The 19,176-nt window shown below is 39.9% G+C and overlaps 1 protein-coding gene across 3 annotated transcripts in view; it reads right to left on the bottom strand.

Moving 5' to 3' along the window:
* Positions 1-1,809: 1,809 nt before the first annotated feature.
* Positions 1,810-19,176, bottom strand: part of LOC308384705 (plexin-B2-like) — a 147,725-nt gene continuing 130,358 nt past the window's right edge. For all 3 annotated transcript variants that reach the window (XM_080863290.1, XM_080863289.1, XM_080863291.1), the window contains 13 exons: positions 18,308-18,489; positions 15,364-15,430; positions 14,776-14,922; positions 13,462-13,618; positions 12,530-12,630; positions 11,066-11,150; positions 10,505-10,656; positions 10,102-10,262; positions 7,370-7,517; positions 7,118-7,182; positions 6,913-6,988; positions 5,426-5,500; positions 1,810-4,848 (listed from right to left, as the gene is read on the bottom strand). In XM_080863290.1, coding sequence (XP_080719416.1) covers positions 4,744-4,848; positions 5,426-5,500; positions 6,913-6,988; positions 7,118-7,182; positions 7,370-7,517; positions 10,102-10,262; positions 10,505-10,656; positions 11,066-11,150; positions 12,530-12,630; positions 13,462-13,618; positions 14,776-14,922; positions 15,364-15,430; positions 18,308-18,489 — 1,521 coding nt within the window. In that variant the 3' untranslated portion in view covers positions 1,810-4,743. The remainder of the gene's footprint in view (positions 4,849-5,425; positions 5,501-6,912; positions 6,989-7,117; positions 7,183-7,369; positions 7,518-10,101; positions 10,263-10,504; positions 10,657-11,065; positions 11,151-12,529; positions 12,631-13,461; positions 13,619-14,775; positions 14,923-15,363; positions 15,431-18,307; positions 18,490-19,176) is intronic.

The following is a 19,176-nucleotide window of genomic DNA, read 5'->3' as shown; positions in this document are numbered from 1 at the left end:
TTCTTGTTTTGCAGTACAGTCCAAGGATCACCTGCAGCTAAAGTTGTTTTAGATTTAAGTGGGCTTTGTCCCTCATGTTTGAGAAAAGAGTACCCCTTTAATGACCAGCATGAGCAGTAATCAGAAGAATTACATGTACTCGTGACTGTTATTTTCCTTTAATTATATTTTTCTTGCACACAAATGAAGTGGGAGGCGCTCTGTATGTACACCTAATTAAGTCGTTATAATTACATTTAAAAAAGCATGTAGTGATATTGATGGCTTTTTTTTAATTATTGCCTATAATAACTTGTATATCACACAATTAAAAACATTTTGAGGGTCTTTTTTATGTGTGTGATTTTTAAACATCAGTAAATCAGTTTTCTTGAGATACTGCCGCCCCTCACTACTCGTTAGACTCAATAGTTAAGTAGACTACAACCAATTTAAACTCAGACTAAGCTTAATAAAATCCCACATGTGAAAATCCAAGCTAACTCAACGAGATATTTTAATATGCTCACAGGATATGAGCTTAGAGAACCCTGGAGTCAGAAACTGCCTGCGCGGTTTTAAATTATTCATCAGAACAACTGTTTAGAATGACACCACACCATCATTGTTTTTATTTGCTCCAAGTTCTCCTCCTCCTCCTCCTCCTCCGTCCCTAAGGCAGAGAGAATCAAAGCCAAATCTCGTTAGGAGGTTTCAAACGTGGAGGTGAGACTTAACCTGCAGAAGGAGAGACTGGCTGCATTGTGTGAAGAAGCATCCTATGCGGGAGAACAGAAGCCAGGAATCGTGCAGATTTTAACCCAATTTCTTGAAACCCGGCACAGAGGCTGACTGAAAAATAATTATTCTTAGTGTGCAGTATCATTGATTTCTAGACAGTGAAGGGAATGGTTATTTAGAAATCTTATCACAAGCGCTGTGCAAGGCAAATAATGTTGAATCCCAAAATGATGTAAGGCGCGTGTCCTAATAGGAATATAAAGTACTGTATCGCCTTTGATTTCCCACAAGTGATCAAGGATAGTGTACAAAATGCAGTGCTTGCGATAATCAAGTGTAATCACTCTTGCTTTGGCAGCAGCCCTTGAAGTTGCTCTATCTGTTGCTGCATCAGTGATCCGCCCGGTTCGAAGATGGCCCGTGCAGGCTCCTAGTTTGTCTTTGATATCTCCACCCCTGCGTCTGGGTTTGTTAAGCAGTCCGATGAGGCAATTTTGCCTTTCATCTTTCTTTTTTCCAATTTCATTCTTAGCTGTCAGTACTTAATGTTTTTTGCCGCAATTTTTCCAACCTTCACCGCCGATGACAGAGATGCGGCGAGGCTATTTATATTATCAACTCATTTCATGAAGCCAGACCTTGGCTTCTAGTTTGTATTCCGAGCCTTGTGACAGGAACCTGATGTGGCATTTGGGGGAAAAAGCATCAGCCATCATAGGATACACTGCATATGAAGACTGATGATATCAACTGATGTTATCAACAAAGTCGTTTGGGGTCATAATATGAAGGAATATGTGTGATAAGGGGGAAAAAAACTGTCAGCTTTTGACACTTGGTCCTCTTCTTCATAAATAGGGCTATGGTGGTTTTAATTTTCAGAAACCCCACCATTACTCTTGCCTGTGCATGTTGTCTTCATAAGGTCATGCAGGAATACCAAAGACTTGCACAAAAGAGAGTTTCCTTCAGCAGTGGAAAAAGCTATTCTATTATCCAAGGTGATTGTTTCTCATGCATTATTCGTGAGAGGTGGGTGTCAAATTGAAGCAAATCAATATGCTGAAGGTGAAAGAAACACAGCAGATATGAAGAGCGTATATGTCTCTGAGTTTATTAACGGAGGAGTGTATGATGAAACCTGTAACCCTCCGTCCACACACAACTTTTGTAAAATTAAGTTCATCCAGTACAACCAGATCAGGTACAAGATCAAGAATCTTCTGAGCTGCCTCGGATGTGAAGGAAAACGTTGGCTTCCGTTAATGGTCCTGTACTGAAAATGGAGCGTCCCAGTTTCTTTTATCATCACAGCACATTCACAAGTTTCAAAATGGGGGGGAAAAAAAAGGTCTCGACAACTGCACAAACAGGTTTTTTTTTTTTTCACTTTTGTTATTTTTGTCCCAGGACTCAATGCATAGGATTATACAGTTAGAATACAGTATTTCAACGCGTTTTACAAAGATTTATATGATATAGGAAACGAGAAATAAAAATAATAACTGCACAGCAGTAAGAACGGTCATTTGTCGAGTATAGATAGTCATTTATCGTACACACTGTGGAACAGCTGAGAAACACAGGGCAAAAAATGAACACAACTGGAAAAATTTTGCGCATATCCATCTACATAAGGATAACCTTTTGGCTTCAGACTAATTTAGGAATGCCAGACATTTTCAAGGGAAACCCAAATCACATTGGCCACTGTTTTACATTTAATCAGTTTGGCTTTTTTTTTTTCTTTTTTCTTTTTTTGCCTTACCCACCAAAGTCCTACTAAGCACACACCACAGACACCCAAAGGAAATGCACACGTCAAAATTGCAACCATAAAAGAAATCTTACTGAAACATCTTCAGCCTATTGGCACGCAAATGGCTGCAGCAGGGCATCTAGCATTTGAGACAGCACACATAAGATCACAAGTCCAAATACATTGCTGTGTCTATATCACTATCATCATCATAGTCACCTAGGTTACCAGTAGAATAACTTAGAAACAATATATGTAATATCCTATATAAGGCACATTTTTGGTGAAAGAAAGGCTCTGAAAGAAGCTTCTTGCATCAACTCTGTCAGTAAGAAAGGACTCAGCAGTAAACAACACCGGAGACAAGGATGGAGCCTGCAGTTGGCATGCAATTAAGATCAAAAGCCTCCCCTGCTGATTCCATTATACAGAGTGCCACTCTGCACTGCGCTGAGTGGGCAGTGCCAAGTGCTGTTGGTCGGGATGCCAGGGTGCCATGCTGAGACAGCAGGCAGGCAAGCTCGAGGTCTGTGCACACCTCTCTCTAGCGAAGGCAGGAATCATTAACATTCTTGGGGCTGTGGAGAGCGTCATGCGCCGTCAAATCCACACACCCATGATCAGATACAGCGAGTACAATTAAATCATCTGTCAACAGCAAGGCCTACAATTTAGGGACGGCGTCTAATGGCCCAAGAAATAACCAACCTACCCTGTCGACACCTCGGTTCTGACACTGACATATCAATAACCCAATTAATATAACAATTATGTACACGACTGAACCAAACAACCCCCCTCCCTCCCCCGACATCATACAGAGGCTAAATCCACGATAATTGTTCAGAGCATGCCATTTAAGTACCGACTGAATCTCATCTAAATTATTAACATCAGCGACAGGCTATTTCATAGCTGTAGAGGCAGAATTCGTGATGACTATTTGGAACATTACAAGGGTAATACTAAAAATATGGTACAAAAATCATAAACATGAGCAATGCATAAAACAATTTGAATAGTCTTCTAACATATTGCTGAACTGCTACTTTAGTAAGCAAATGCAACTGTTGATTGTGGCTCATGGTATACTGACATTATTGCAGGGCTAATATGAGTGACACGAATCTGTGGCAGGAAAAATGGTTGCTTCTTGCTGATACATATATGTATATAAAAATAAAACAATACAGCAAAGGAAAAAAAACTTAAACACAGTCTTTAACTATAATATCTTTAAAACGTATTAAATGTCCTTCTGTGCTTTAGTTGAAGTGGAATGTTTCATGGCACTGTACAATAAAGGGAGACAGACTGTGCTATTATCGATTTCCACGAGCACAACAGGCAATCCAGCCAGAACCAAATCCGAGTCGAAAGAAAAAGAATATAACTCAAATGTTTCTGAAACGCCTGGTGATCTGTCATTCATATGAGCCTGTACATTGCTAGATTAACCAGCGTCCTTTTGAGGACCCTTTGGTCTCTGTCATAAAGCTCATTGAGAGCACAGGCTCCAGTGTGTTACTGAGTATGGGGGAATTAAAACGACAAAGCAGGCGTCCTGTCACCCTCGCGCCTGACAGTAGGCATCCCGTGTGTGCACGCACAATTTCACACATTCGCACACGTGCAATCCACCCAAACGCACACTTAAATTCAGCAGCACACACTCTTTTTTGTTTTTTCCACAAGTACTTCACACAGGCATCTACGCATACACAGGCTAATAAAAACACTATCCGCACCACAAGGTGATCCATTTAAAAAGATATTTTTTCTTATAAAGCTTTCCGCATAAAGACTGCACGATAAAAAAAATATATAATACAACTCTTAAAACCATTTTTTTTTTTTTACACAGAGTGAAATTGAACATCTGATTATCTCCTATGCCAGTGCTCCACAGAGGGGCTTAAATCTCAGAGAGAGTTCTGCCGCACTGCATTGTGGGAGCAATATTCAGTGAAGCATGAATGAGTGCGCAGACCTTTAAGGTTTGGCAAGTGAGCTTTAAGGCGTACCTATGACAGTGTAACCCACCATTTTCTTCCTGTCTCCTCTCTTTCTGCATTTCATTAGTCTGTTACTTCACACAGAACAGAAAATTACCCCAGGACCAAGTTGTACAATAAACACGCCCATTTCTCACATTTCCTCATTTCTGGAATTTATTCACTAAAAAAAAAAAAAAGAAAGAAATAAGCCCCTGTAGTCACTGGCGATATTCCCCCTTCCCTTGGTTCCTCCCTCCACTTAGTGGGTTAGAGATCAGTCACTTTGTTTTCCAGGGCGGCTGCTATCTGCTGGAGCCGCAGGGCTAGCTGTTTACTCTGGGCAGCTGGGTCCTCTTCCAGAGAAGCGATGATCTGGAAAAAAAAAAAAAAAAAAAAGGAAGGTAAGAAGGACAGAAAAAAAAAAAAAGTGAGATGTCGGGTATAATAGGTGTAGAGGATAGAGAGGAGACAAAGAGTTGGACAGAGGATGGCATAAGGGTAATGTCGGAAAAGCAAAGAAACAAGGAGGAGGGGGATGGACAGAGAAGAAGCACAGGAAGAAGAAGAAGGGTGGAGAGTGGGAGGAGAAGATGGTGTTATTCGACATCAGCAATCGCGTCATATAAGCTGTTATTCTTTGCGAGTCCCACTTAGGGGAGACTGACAGCCCCATTTGTTTATCCAACTTGTTCATTAGGTTTTGTTTATCCCCTTTTCGTGACCTCAAGTGGCAATGCACAATGGACTCTTAAAAATCAATTCCCAGAGCAATTTTCCAATTCACATCCCACAGAAATGCTTTCAATTAAAATTTCATACAATCACTCTTCTGGCATATCAAGAGTGAAGAGAGAGAGAAAAAAAAGGAGAACCAATAATATAGTGGGCAGTAGTGCATTCAGTGGAATAGCCTCCTTCGGGTGTGATAGGAAAAAGAAGGGCCTCTTACCCCATCATAGTATTTGCTGGCGTACTGGTAAAGCTGATGGAGAGCCACGTGTGTGTTCAGTTTGTCTGTGTGAGACTGAAAAACATAAACAGAAATTTAAAGGTTAAAGTGGAAATCCAACCAAACCACGAACCTGGACCCAGCTGAATAAACTACACCCAGGCTTTAAAAACTGTGGCGGAGCAAATGAGAATTACTGCACACACATAAATAAGCCTCTGAACAATGCTGATATGTAATGCCACCGGGCATTAAAGTTATAATCCTTAAGATTTTCATAAACTCAAATCCTGTTTTTCATATTATAATATAAAGAAAGTCAATTATTGACATGCTTTTTGGTTAAAACCATTTGAGTTAATTCGGCAACAGTGCAAACAAATACACCAGTTCCTCTTTTGTTGTTTTCAGCAGCATGTAGTTGCAAAGTGCACCCTTGGCGCAGTAAGTAAAAAATACAATTTTCATACAGTCCTTCCTGTGTAAAATGTTATGTGGATGCCACATCAATGCAATATGATTCAATTATGACTTTCTCCATTGGTTTCCTGTGTCACCCTATCCTATCTGCTGACAATTAAAGACAAAAACACCCAAAATAAATGGAACAAAAAAAATATTTTAACATTATGGACTTGAAAGTGGACTATGAATCTCTCACAGTTGACATGCCAGTACAAAAGAGGCTTTAATAATAATAATAATAATAATAATAATAATAATGGATTGCATTTATAAAGCGCTTTTTGAGAACCTCAAAGCGCTGTACAATTCCACTATTCATTCACTCTCACATTCACACACTGGTGGAGGCAAGCTACAGTTGTAGCCACAGCTGCCCTGGGGCAGACTAACAGAGGCGAGGCTGCCATATTGCGCCATCGGCCCATCACCAGTAGGCGGTAGGTGAAGTGTCTTGCCCAAGGACACAACGACCAAGACTGTCTGAGCCAGGGCTCGAACCTTCCGATTACAAGACAAACTGCTAACTCTTGAGCCACGATCTTGGCACGATCGTGGCTCAAGAGTTGGCAGTTCATCTTTAGAAAGGAAATACCTTTTTCTTAACGTCCCCGGGGGCATTTGGTTAAAAAAACAAAACCAAAAAACCCAACAATCTTAAATGTGTTCAATACCCACACTCGAGGGATGTTAAAAAGCATGTTTTAGACTGAAACCTTAAGGATTGCAACATTAACAGCAAGACAAGTTTTTATCCCAGAGCTGTAAAAGCATTAAATGCTGCATTGTCCACATGATTGTGCTGTGTGCAATGGAGGGTTTTGCAGTTTAGGTGAATGGAGAAAAGTTGTTTTTTTTTCCCATCTCTTATATAGTTTAATGCAATTTACAGATTTAGTTTTATGACTGTTGTGAGTGATCTCTGCACTATAGACACTGCACTTATTAACTGCACATGTTACAGTGACAATGAAGATATTCTACTCTATTGTGTTCTATTCAAAAATGACAGATGTATTCCTTACCCGTGACACCTCTGCCAAGTGAGTGTTCATGTCCTGGTCGCTGACAGATACCATCTGCCTGATGCCCTTGTAGTAACTAAACACACAGACACACACATAAAGAGTAGACAAGAGGTGGTAATTGATCCATTATGTTAACTGATATTTAAAAAAAAGGTATTACAGTCTCCAATAATAACAGATGGAAAGTGCTGCCAGTACTTACTCATCTACCATCTTCTTATAGGTGGAGATCTCCTTTGCATAGAGTAGTTTGTTACTTGGCGAGTCCTAAAGGGGGAGGGATACAACTCAGTGAAAATGGCACTTTAAATTAACGTGCCTATAACCTTTTCACATAATCAAATTTGTTCTCATCTTCTGTCCATCTTTTCACCCATCTTCCTTTTTTCCTCCTCACTCCTCCACCTCATATTCTCCCACCCCTCCCTCCTCTTGTCCATTCGTTTCCACTCACCCGGCTGAGTTTGTGCTCACTCTTGGTGCAAGCATCCATAAAAGTCTGGGCGATGACAGAGAGTGAGGCGTCCACCACTTCAGACACGTGGACGTCAAAGATGAAGTGGGGATTCTTGAGGATGTTCACCCAGAACCGCAGAGGCAGGCTGCACGGGTATTAAAAAGAGGGGCAAGAAATCAGTCTATCATCACTGGTTGTTATCGGTATTATTGTTTCAGAACGGGGGGGGGTGTCTCATCAACCGCATTACATCCATGAATTAATTTAAGTCAGGGAGGCATTTCATTTCATGTGTGAGAGCACTTGCCTGAGGTGCAATTGAGTGCAGTACAAGATAATAACAGCGATGGAGAAAAGCCTTTCGTGTCGGTGTCAGTTTATTCAGAACAATACCCTTGACTGTCAGTTTATATTACTGTTTCACACGATGCTGACCTCTGTGAGAACTATTGCTGTTCACGGAAAATTAAATGAAAAAGAAAAAAAATTATCTCTGAAGACTTTTTTTTAACAACTAAAGGGATCTGCACAAAGCAACATCCAATGACGCTTGTCTACTCTAACAAACAATGATTAGAAATGATAAAGCAGCTGACCTCTGAGGTTCCTCTGCAGCCTAACAACTTAAAGCCCAGACTACATAATGCAATGCTCGAACGGTCTTGCTAATTTCCCCCCTGAATGGAAAAACAAACTCCACAGACTTTCTTCCAAACTCATATCAGCTTTTACATTCAAAAGAACAACCAAATACAATAGTTTAGGAAAAAAACTCCTCCCCAATCGGTGAGAACGTCTTCTGCCATCTGAGAGAAGAAACGCACCGCATAAAATTCATACTGGTTTGGTAATATCTCCAGGGAAGGCTGCCGTGAGAATACAATGGAAGCATAAAAATAGCAATGTTGTCATAATCACAGAATTAAATTAGCTTGGGACATAATTACCATGTTTGTTTGTTGTTATGCCTCATACACACATTCATATTTAGTACATGGCCCTCAGTTGATTTGATAAACAGAACGGGCGGATGCAGAGTGTGGTGTGGAGTGTAGTAAGTAATTAAATCGCTCATCTTCTGTCCTTGTGTGGCTGCTCTCTTGCCAGCCTTGCGTCAATCACCGGCATCTACATGCAACACGTCGTCTTGTATGCTTGAGCCTTAGCCGACGTGACACTAATTTATGCACTTAAATGTCACATGGGAGCAGGGGGATTGCAAATGCAAACTAAGTAAGTTGAAATTGGGCATTTGTATTCTGTCCATTCTGGGATAAGTAAGTTTTATTTCTTGGAGAGTTACAGTGTCTCAGGCAGTGGGATTTCTGTTGGTGGGAATGAAATCGGATAGCTGTGTTTGTGTGGACTGGTTGTGAAATTGTATACCACAGTCGTATCTAAATGAGAGGTCCTTGTATTTCATTCAAGATGCATTTTTTCATACTATGCCATACTTCTGCACCACTATAGTTAAGACGAAATTATCCTAGAAAGCTGCTCTTACTATTTTACATTTTCGGGAGTTATAGCTACTCATTGGTTTTCTGATTTAAATGAAAAAACAACAACCTGTATCTAATGGAAAGCATTAAGATTAACTGAATCAGCCAATCAGTTTAGTGCTCAGATGGTTCCGGTCTGAAGAGGAAAGAGGGGGAAAGCAAATACTTTCCCCCTCTCCCGGCAAAAATGGCAATAATACATGAACAGTCCAAATTTGGGAGAAAATATTGATTCAATTTTTTTTATAATTAAACTGAAGATGAAAAGATTTCCCATAGTCCACTAATACAACATGTTACTTTAAACATTTAGGTAAAAGGTACTGTCAAAATGTATGAAACTATCTGCATAATTTCCTGTTCTATTAAGGAGGAGGGAACAAGATGTAGTAATTATACACATTTGGTTGAAATACCGTTAATAGCAAGTGGGGAAAAATGCCTCTCAGGGAAGGAAACATCAACAACAATGAACTAGCTGCTAATGACCATCTAACATCCCTTAATGGCAAAGGCTGATATCTATATTGACTACATGGAGCATAGAGCCACAGAGGAGCACTCTGTGATCGCCACCCTTTTCCATGCTCTGATTGCAAGGATTGGAAAACTTCTTTAGGACCTAAACCTATTTGATCAGTGTGTTACGTCCAAAATATTATACAGATAAAACCCTTGAGAATGACCCCAAATCCACTTTTTAAATTGTCCTCTAGTAAATAAAAAAATAAATCCCAGGCACAGATTCTTCTGTTACTCTAAATCTTAGACAATAAATTGCTGCAGTGGAAAAACTGTGATATATTCTCTGATACTGATGCATAAAGTAGGTCATAGAAAAAAATCCTGGCAAATAAAAACAAGATTTTTATTTTACATTGCAACACTTGGAGTGGGTTCCTGTGTTTAAAAGAGCTTAAATTTGCTTTTCAGGTGAGAATAAAGTTTAAGTGGCTATCTCCTGTACTTATAAAGTTATGCGGGCCCATAAAATCTGGGGAAAAATAGTACTTTATATGTACTTTAGGGGACAGTAACACAGAAATAGTTATTGTCTGATGCTTATTCTGAGGGAGTCATGTGGACTGATTGATTTCATGGAATGAGGCCGGAAACAAATACTTTTGTACTTTTGATACTTGGAGTACATCCACATACTAACATACAGCATACAAAAAGGAACTCTGAGAGTGATCATTAGTGTACGCAGTCGACCTGTTGTTTTACCTATTCGTCTTCCAGATATGGATAGTCTCCTCATCCACATTGTTGTGTTTCAGCGCTTGCTCATCCAGGAAGTCAAAGAAATATTTGACAGCTGGTGGGACCACTGCCCCAGAGCACAGCACGCTGCGGAAGAAGTCATCCACAAACTGCTGCAGTGTTCCCTGAAAAGGGCCACAAATAATGTGAGACAGGGCAGAGACACAGAGCGCAGCCAGAAATACCAGAGGCACAACTATTTGCAAGGAGAGTATAGCTATTCAAGTTTTTACTGTGCATTTTCGGCTCTTTCCAAAATAGCTTTAACTTGGAAAAACCTTGGTTTGTAAAGCAGAATTTTACTGTTTAGTCAGTGTAACAGTGCCCTATTTACTGTAATAATTGCATAAATGTTTTTTTCTTGTACCTTTACGGAAAGGAGTCTTGTTAGATAGATCTCTGTAATGGCTTTGGTCATCGACTTGTCCTTTATGCTTCCTCGTTTAGATTTGGTCTCATCCAGTTCGTCTGTTGGCCTCACCAAGTGAAACACTTTATCATCTTCCAATAAAGCATTTCCTATTGGAGGAAAACACTGGTGTAAACTTTCTTTTGACAATTCTGCTTCTTATTTATTCATGCACATGCTTACAGAAAACATTCAGACGATTAAAATTAAAACATGAGAGGGTGTGTCTACTGAATTTGAATGAGACTATCCAAGAAGAAATGCTAAACCATCAAATACTCTCAAATGTACATAAAAAAGCTGAAGATAAAAGGACATACTATTTCTGCATAATCTCAAAGCGTGTTATACATAAAACAACATGTATTAGCATGTTAATTGGTCGTGGGAATATGGACAAAAACCCTGGAGAAACAAAACAAAGGCAGGAACTCTCAAGTACACATTTCATCTGTGTCCTTCTGGGTTCAACACGTGTGTGTTTATGTGCACGGCATGCGTGTACTTAGAGATACGTACGCTCCTCGTGGTTTTCCTGATTCTGGTCATAGTTCTGTTGCGTGTGCTGCACTTTGGACAAAACTAATGTGGCGTTATCCCGCACCTGGAATGTACAGTCAATCATTTTGTTAGATGACAACACACACAACGATGCAAACTTAACACACCTTTGAATTTAATAGCTACTGTGACTGTGGTCAGTGCCTTTTAGCAGTGAGTCTTTATTGGGATATTTACAGACCATTTTCTTTGGCGTCAACCTATTATTGACCCCACAAATACTGTGATTAGCGCTACCCTGACACAGCCAATGAATCTATAGGAGCAGGTCTGTTGTCTAAGAACAACAGCGAGACAGCAGGTAGGATGAAAGAAACTCGAGCACCTTTAAAAGAGGCGGATTTAAGTGGCTGAAAAGCAGAACAGGTAGGGGATATTCACGAGTGACCTTTATTTTCTGTGGATCAATACAGTGCCAAGAAGATTTAGTGGCATTCTGTCACCACTGAGAGCCAACAAGACCAAACAAAGAGAAAGCTATGGGACTCGCAGGTAAGAAATTAAATTTTGTAGGTGATAAAAACAAAAAGTGAAGAATTTTATTACAGTGCTATTGTATAGCGTATTCTTTGGGCCAACATTATCGTAAATGATCTATCTTGAACACCTATACAACTCCATGAAAGTTAATGATGAAATCTTTAAGCAGCACTTTAAGGATAAAAGCTTTTTTCCTCTTAGCTTTTACACAGCTTAGTAGTTACTGGCATAGAAAGGAGAGTGAAAACTCTGTGATGGTTGTTGGACTTGAACTAAAGAGTCATATAAAAAGATAAAAGGAAGCTTCCAATGTTATCCTTGAGAACATATCGCACATTTACTTTCTCTTGCTATGGTATTTCATACATATTTTATAAAAAAGAAATCTTAATCTTGTTTCCTCAGGTAGGGTCACATGTGAGCTGTTGCATGACTGCAATTTTATATGGTTTGACAAAACAACACATTACAATGTGGCTTTGTAAGCAGAAAGCTGTGTCCTTGCCATACATCTTGCTAATTTTTTTTTATTGCAGAAAATACTTGGAAGAAAAAACTAAAATGGCTTAATGTAGGATTGCATAGAAAGACATAACCAAGAGAAGAGACTTCTAGTATGCAAAGATACAAGTATCAGCAATTTATTTTTACCTAAAGGTAAGTTTAAATGCTTATATATAAATAAGTATTTATAGGTATACTTATTTATACTGAGAGATTAGGTATAAATTGGTGGTAAAAAAGTAAGGTAAATAAACATCATGTTATTGTGGAAAAAAAAGAAAAGAAATACATTTAGAAACTCTACATATAAATTACATTATACATTCGAACTGAATGCACATTAAATGGTCATTGATTTACATCAGATACTGAACCCCAGTCATTTGGTTTTGTAATTTCAATTCTTATTACTGCATAGTAAATTTTTGCAGTACTCACGTTGTAGTGTGCCAGAGTATTGATGCGTTTCCACCTGCCTTCTTTCTGGGAGGTCAAGTCCAGATCCGACAAAATCTGGCCCGTTGAGCCAGGGCGCCACTCTGTGATGAAGGCAGGATGAGACCGTTATTCAAAACGCAAGTTATCTCTGCTGTGGGAGTAAAACATTTCAAATAAAATACTTTTTTATATTATTTCAATTACTTTTATCCTGGGATGCGGCTGTCCTGTGGTTACACTGTAATAATGTGATCTTTAACGAATGCAGCTATCTGCTCAGTTATCTCTTGGGATTTAATGATGCATTTATTAAATTCGCCTGTTAGCTATATGGCTGAACTCGGGTGAAGAAGTCACATGTCAGTAGTTTCTGCATAATTGAAACATAATAGAAAAGTTTGCACCCAAACACATTCTGCATAACTGAGCCCACCACCGTCTGCATTTCATTTACAACTAAAACCAAATACAAGGCAGTTAGCCTGAAAGAAAATAGATCTCTGCTTATCTAAAATGTATAAAGGAATGAGATCTACAGCGTGCGTGGGAATAAAAAAATGACTTTGAAGTTAGAAAATGTCTGTGGAGCTTTAGCCTTTCAAGTCACTCCCCAAGGTTTCTGATTACAGTAGCGAGCATAGCTTTGTTTAGGGATGAACGATTTCTTCATGTTGCTGACAATGAATAAATTCTAAGCTAAGTTGGTTTCTTTTACTCCACAAACTGAAATAAAAAGCTGTTTTATTAAAATAATAAAATATACTGAATACATGTGAAATGAAATAATTATTCACCCTCTCAGATAACTCACTTCTCATTTAATTATGAATTAATTTCACTTAAGACTGAAATAACAGTTACATTATTTATCATTACTAGACGTTCCTGCTTTAGTTCATCTGCTTTTTTTTAGGTGGCCGTCATTTACTCACCCAGGGTGACGCTGTCGACTTTGGGCCGCTGGGAGTATGGCAGGTTCCTGTACACCTGCTCGATGATCTTCTCTTTCACCTGCGAGATGGTGTCACAGTTCAGCACCTTGACGGGCGTAACATCCGGCCCCTCGCCTTGAACCAGCACTTGCAAGGTCTGACAAACAGAATCGCACATTAATACCTCACGCTGATAACGCGCACCTACGTTAATAAAATACAAACATGCAGAAATATTCAAACATGGTCAGAGCACCCAGGCACCCACCCACGCCAAGTTCTATTTGGATGTTGTTGTCACAGCAACAGGGCTTTATAAGCACACAAGCACACACACACAGACACACATTGGTGACACCTGACAGGACTTTTGGCCAGCTAATGACCAAAGCTCAGCAGGAGCCAACTGACCCGCCTCGCCTCTCACATCCAATTCTGTTAGAAATAACTGACCATTCAACGCTTTCAAATGTGAGCCAGGGAATACACTCACAATGGCAACCCTATCAGCCCAGCTGCATATAAAGTGCATAAGAGTAGCACGCTGTAAATTTAAGCCAGTAGGAAGCAATGCATCTGCTTTTGAAATCTGTCAAGCGTTTTTTTTTTCCTCCTCCCTATGTAATTCAATCACAGAAAGCAATCCATCACAGAAGGAGACGTGTAACTCACGCTAATTTGATAATTGTCCTCGACAACGCCATTACCCATGGGTCTTTTTATTTGTGCTGACTTTAACAAAAAACAGCTGGGTTCATATTAGCTTCCATTACCGAGACACAATATCAAAACGAGACACACGGGCATTTCCTGACTCCTGAAAGCTGCCCAAATGGACGGAGAGCAGGTGCAGGCTGCGAGGTTGAGGGGAGGTTGTGGAGGTGGCTTGTACTCCATACTTGTTCCCACTTGTAGGACTTTAACCTAAGTCACACATTTCCCTGCTACGCTGGATTGTGTTGGCTGTGTCGTTTCTGAGCTGAGAACATTGACACTGAAAATGGATGTCACACAAAAGCGGGCAGTCGCCTCAGGGCTTTTTTTTTTTTTTTGTGTGGTGGTGGTGGTGGTGGTGGGGGGGGGGGGGGGGGGGGGTTACCACGGCAACTGCACAGTGTGTATGTATTGCTCACCAGGCACAAAACACCATGCAATCTTGAAGCAGAGTGTGCAGTTTTTATGACGCTGAGTTTCTGAATTTCTATGACTGACTGTGAGGGGTGCTCTGTGTGTGTTTGTGCATGTGCATGTGTGTGTGTGTCTCTGTGTGTGTGTGTGAGAGAGAGTGAGTGAGTGTGTGCGCGTCGATCTCACCAAGACAGAGTACTCAACGTCGTCACCCAACAGGCCTGTGTCATTGAGGGTGTATTTGGCTTTCTTCACTCTGACATCCACGGGGCCTTTCTCAATCTGGTGCTTGATGGCTTTGAACAGTTTGTACAAGGGCTCGCCTGCAGAGTCCTGTTACACACACACACACACACACACACAACACACACACAAACACAGACACACAGAGGCACACAAAACCATTTAGCTTGACACAGCTGTTGTAAAGCAGCTAATTGTTGTGATTAGCAGCTTAAAAGTCAAATAAATTGGCACTTTCAACACGAGCACTAATGAAAGAAATGCAGAAATCCATAAAGCCCACAGTTTAATATTGAAGCATGCGATCATACTTTTTTTTAAAATAACTGATAAAGTATATTCACTCCTTAAAAAAATGTATTGAACAACATCTATATTTTTCAGACCACCAGTCTATACCATAAAGTTCACTGTAACACGGAACAGCTACTAAAATCAAAACATATCAGAGCTGCAACCAGAAAATATTCAAATCAAATCAATCTCCTGTCAGTCACTGCATCATTTCCAGTGACCCAAAACTTGCATTACCTTCAAAAACTGGTAAAGGCAGATTGACATCCAGTTACACAGCATCCGCTCCACCACTGTCTCTGACCTGAAAAACATATTTGTTGAGTTATTTTTACTCTTATTATGAAAATAAAATGTATTTATTTAGTGTAAAATACTGCATATCAAGAGACACGGCATGAAACAGACACCAGTATAAATAAAGGTATTGGGCCACACCTTTTAATCTTTGAATTCAGGTGTTTTTCCAGTTCCAATAAAATCAAGCCATGCAGTCATGTGTGTGAAAGAAAGAGTTCACTAAAATCAAGCATGGCACTGTAAGAGCATGCCACCTTTTCAATAAGTCACTTTGTGAAATTTCTTCCCTCTTTGACATTGCATGCAGTAATAAATGATAATATTGTAAAGTGGAAGCATTTAGGAACCACAGCAACTTAGCCACAATGTGGCAGACCGGAGCAGGGCTGCTGACTGCTAAGGTGCACGCTGACTCAATAACTGCAGACTTCCAAAATTCCTCTGGCATTAACATCAGCAAACCCTGTGCACAGCGAGCTTCCTGGCAGGATTTCCATGGTTGAGCGCCTCCTGTAGGTGTATCATGTATGCAGCCCAGTACTTTTGTCTATATAGTGTTTGTTGATAAGGGGAAAGTCTACACTACAGAGCCTCTGAAGTTGCATAAGGTGAGCTTATATATAGTGGTGTGGAAAAAGTGTTTGCCCCTTTCCTGATTTCCTATTTTTTTGTATGTTTGTCACACTAAAATGGTTCACATCACCAACCAAATTTAAATATTAGACAAACACGAGCAAACACAAAATGCAGTTTCTAAATGAAGAGGTTTATTATTAAGGGGAAAAAATTCCTGGGGCTGTTTTGCTGCCTCGGGACTTGGAGGACTTGCTGTGGTAAATGGAACCCAGAATTCTGCTATCCAGCAAAACATCCTGAAGGAGAATGTCCAGCCATCTGTTGGTGCCCTCAAGCCGAAGACAACTTGGGTTCTGCAGCAGGACAATGATCCAAAACACACCAGCAAGCCCACATGTGCATGGCTTAAGAAAAACAAAATGAAGACTTTGGAGTGGCCTAGTCAACGTCCTGACCTGAATCTGATTGAGATGCTGTGGCATGACCTTAAAAAGGTCATGCCACAGCAAGGTTGGCCCAACCTTGCTGTTAAGGTTGGCCCAACCAGTTATTAGGTTTAGGGGGCAATCACTTTTTCACGCAGGGCCATGTAGAGGTTTGGACCCCCCCCCCCCCCAAATTATAAACACCTTAATTTAGAAACTGCATTTTGTGTTTATTTGTGTTACGTTTTTGTAGTATTTAATTTTGTTCAATGATGTGAAACATTTAAGTGCGACAAACGTATAAAAACTAGGAAATCAGGAAGGGGGCCAAGACTACTTCTTAGCGCAATATGAAAAGACCTTCTGACATTTATCATTTATTTACAGAATAAATAAAGGCTTTGATAAAAAGCATAGTATAAATAACTTGCATAACCATTATTATATTTTTTTAAATCATCTTGTGGGACTTTATGGGCCTCGAATTATATACAGCTTATCAGTGTCAAGATATTTTTATTCAGAACTCATGTCATTGGTCATTTGACAGATATCCCATCAAAATGTCAACTATCCACTGGTGATGCTCGCTGATGCACATAGCATGCCTAATTAGATATCTTGTATATAAGGAGGTCTGTTTTGGCACAATGGGCTAATCAGCATAATGAGCTTCTCCATTGGGGGATAATTAAGATGTGTACTTGCATAACAGTCAGTCACAGCGTGCCTAGGCACAGGGAATAGTTCAGATCACAAAACTGCCCCTCAGAAACGATAAGCAACTGTGCCGTCAGACAAGTGTGTCCTGCTGAGGGAGGGGAAGCAGCAGTCAATGGATCACTTGACCTTGACATGATCATTAAAAAGATCAAAGAACACCAAAATCTGGAAGCTTCGTTTCTTAAGGCTATTTACTTCAATCAGATTAATAAGCTGAATGTTTATGGACTCAAATTTCACAAAGAAATTCTGAAATTTTGCCCAGGAAGAATATAGCGAACGATTACTATTAAAACAATCAAATCAGTGACAGAAAATAACTCACCAGTATGTGGTCAGTTTTTAAAAATACTAATTATTGTTAGCAAAACAATAATTACTTATAATTTCACACCAACCCAAATTTTACAACCAGTCTCCACTTAGCTGGAAAGTCTAACTAATAAAATAGAATCTGGGTTAGGGTTACGCTGGCTCAAGCACTAAAGCTGATCTTTTTAGTTACAATCAGCAGGGATAAGAAGGTGAAGATGACAAAGACGAGATGAAAGAGAAGAAAGAAAATTGTCCAGCACATTTTACTTGGATTCCAATGAGGAAAAACAAAAAAAAGAGGAAAAAACAGAAGGATGAGCAGATGGAAGAAGACTGGAATAGATGGAGCAGCAGTCTGGCTCTTGATAATGGACTACAGTAAGTCTTTACAAAATTCAACAGAAAACATGGCAACAGAATGAAACAGTCCGCTGCATTCTGAACTGAATCCCAGTCCGCATCAACTGGTTCATATCAGTGCCAGAGTTGAGCGACTCTGCTTCAAAACTGCAGAAAGAGGACATTTTACAATCTCAGAGCAATTACTGCTAAACAAATCTAAGAGTCCACCCAGAAGAGTGGCACCGAGAGGCTAGACTGAGGCAGCAGCACACAGAGCTAAGTAGGTTAGCATGCAAAAAGCAGGTGTTTACTGTTACAGTTTTGACCTAGAAAGATCTAGAAAGAGGATATGAATGTTTGCACCAGATTTCAAGGCACTGAATGGGAAGCAAGCACCAAAACATTTTGGATTCATGCTATGTAAAAATGTTGTGCTAATTAAGCCTGAAAGCAATACAGGAGAACCATTAATAAGCAACAGAGAGTTGGACCACACTCACCTGCGCAGCATTAGTTTGGGATTCTTGCTGTTGACATATTCCTCCATCAGCTCCAACAACAGTGTTCTCATAATGTCGGTGTAATATTCCAGCTTCCCATGCAGAGCTACTGTTAACAGGGAGGCAAAGTAAACCTTGGCCCTGGCGTTAAAGTCATGACTGCGCTCCAGGGTACGGATAAACTGCAAAAACACAAAAATCACACACATACACACACAGAAACAGGAGGCAAATGAGGTGAATTAATCATCGTGATGAAGCACACACAGAAGCAAATCCAACATAATATGCTTTTAAATTATCAAAAGACCAATGCTAGTGAAAATTATAATTATCAAGGTAAATTTAGTTCTGCCCTGTAAAATACTGTGGCTTAGAAATGATACCAATTAGTGGAAGAAGAATCACCCCACAAGTGCAGTTAGCACCTCAGAGGCTGTTTCTGTGCCAGCAATATTGGATTAACAGGAATCTTCACACGTCTCCCTCTGCTATGTCCTCTGCCTCTCGCTTGTATTACTGTAGATATGCCGCAAAACTGTAACACACTACAGTGCTCAATTCAAAGGAAGGGGGCGGCTTAAAGTTACAATAGATCCTTAATCTGTGAGGTATTCAGCCCATTTTAAAAACACCATCAATATAGTATCATACAAACATTTAGCTAAGTAGCTCAAGGTAATGGCTGGAGCTGACCTTCTCTTTTTCTTTTTTTCTTTTTCAAAAAAACAAAAACAAAAAACCCCACACACATATTATCAGAAATGCTAGTGAAAAAGAAAACCTCCCCTGCATTTATCCTGCTGCCTTTCAAGACTATTTTCTCCCGTCCTATTACCACAGCCACCTTGTGACTCCTTGTGCCACAA

The sequence above is a fragment of the Rhamphochromis sp. 'chilingali' genome (genome assembly GCF_963969265.1).
Source record: "Rhamphochromis sp. 'chilingali' genome assembly, chromosome: 2".
NCBI lineage: Eukaryota > Metazoa > Chordata > Actinopteri > Cichliformes > Cichlidae > Rhamphochromis > Rhamphochromis sp. 'chilingali'.
The sequence above is the reverse complement of the archived record's forward strand: the minus strand, read 5'-3'. Positions and strand labels throughout refer to the sequence as shown.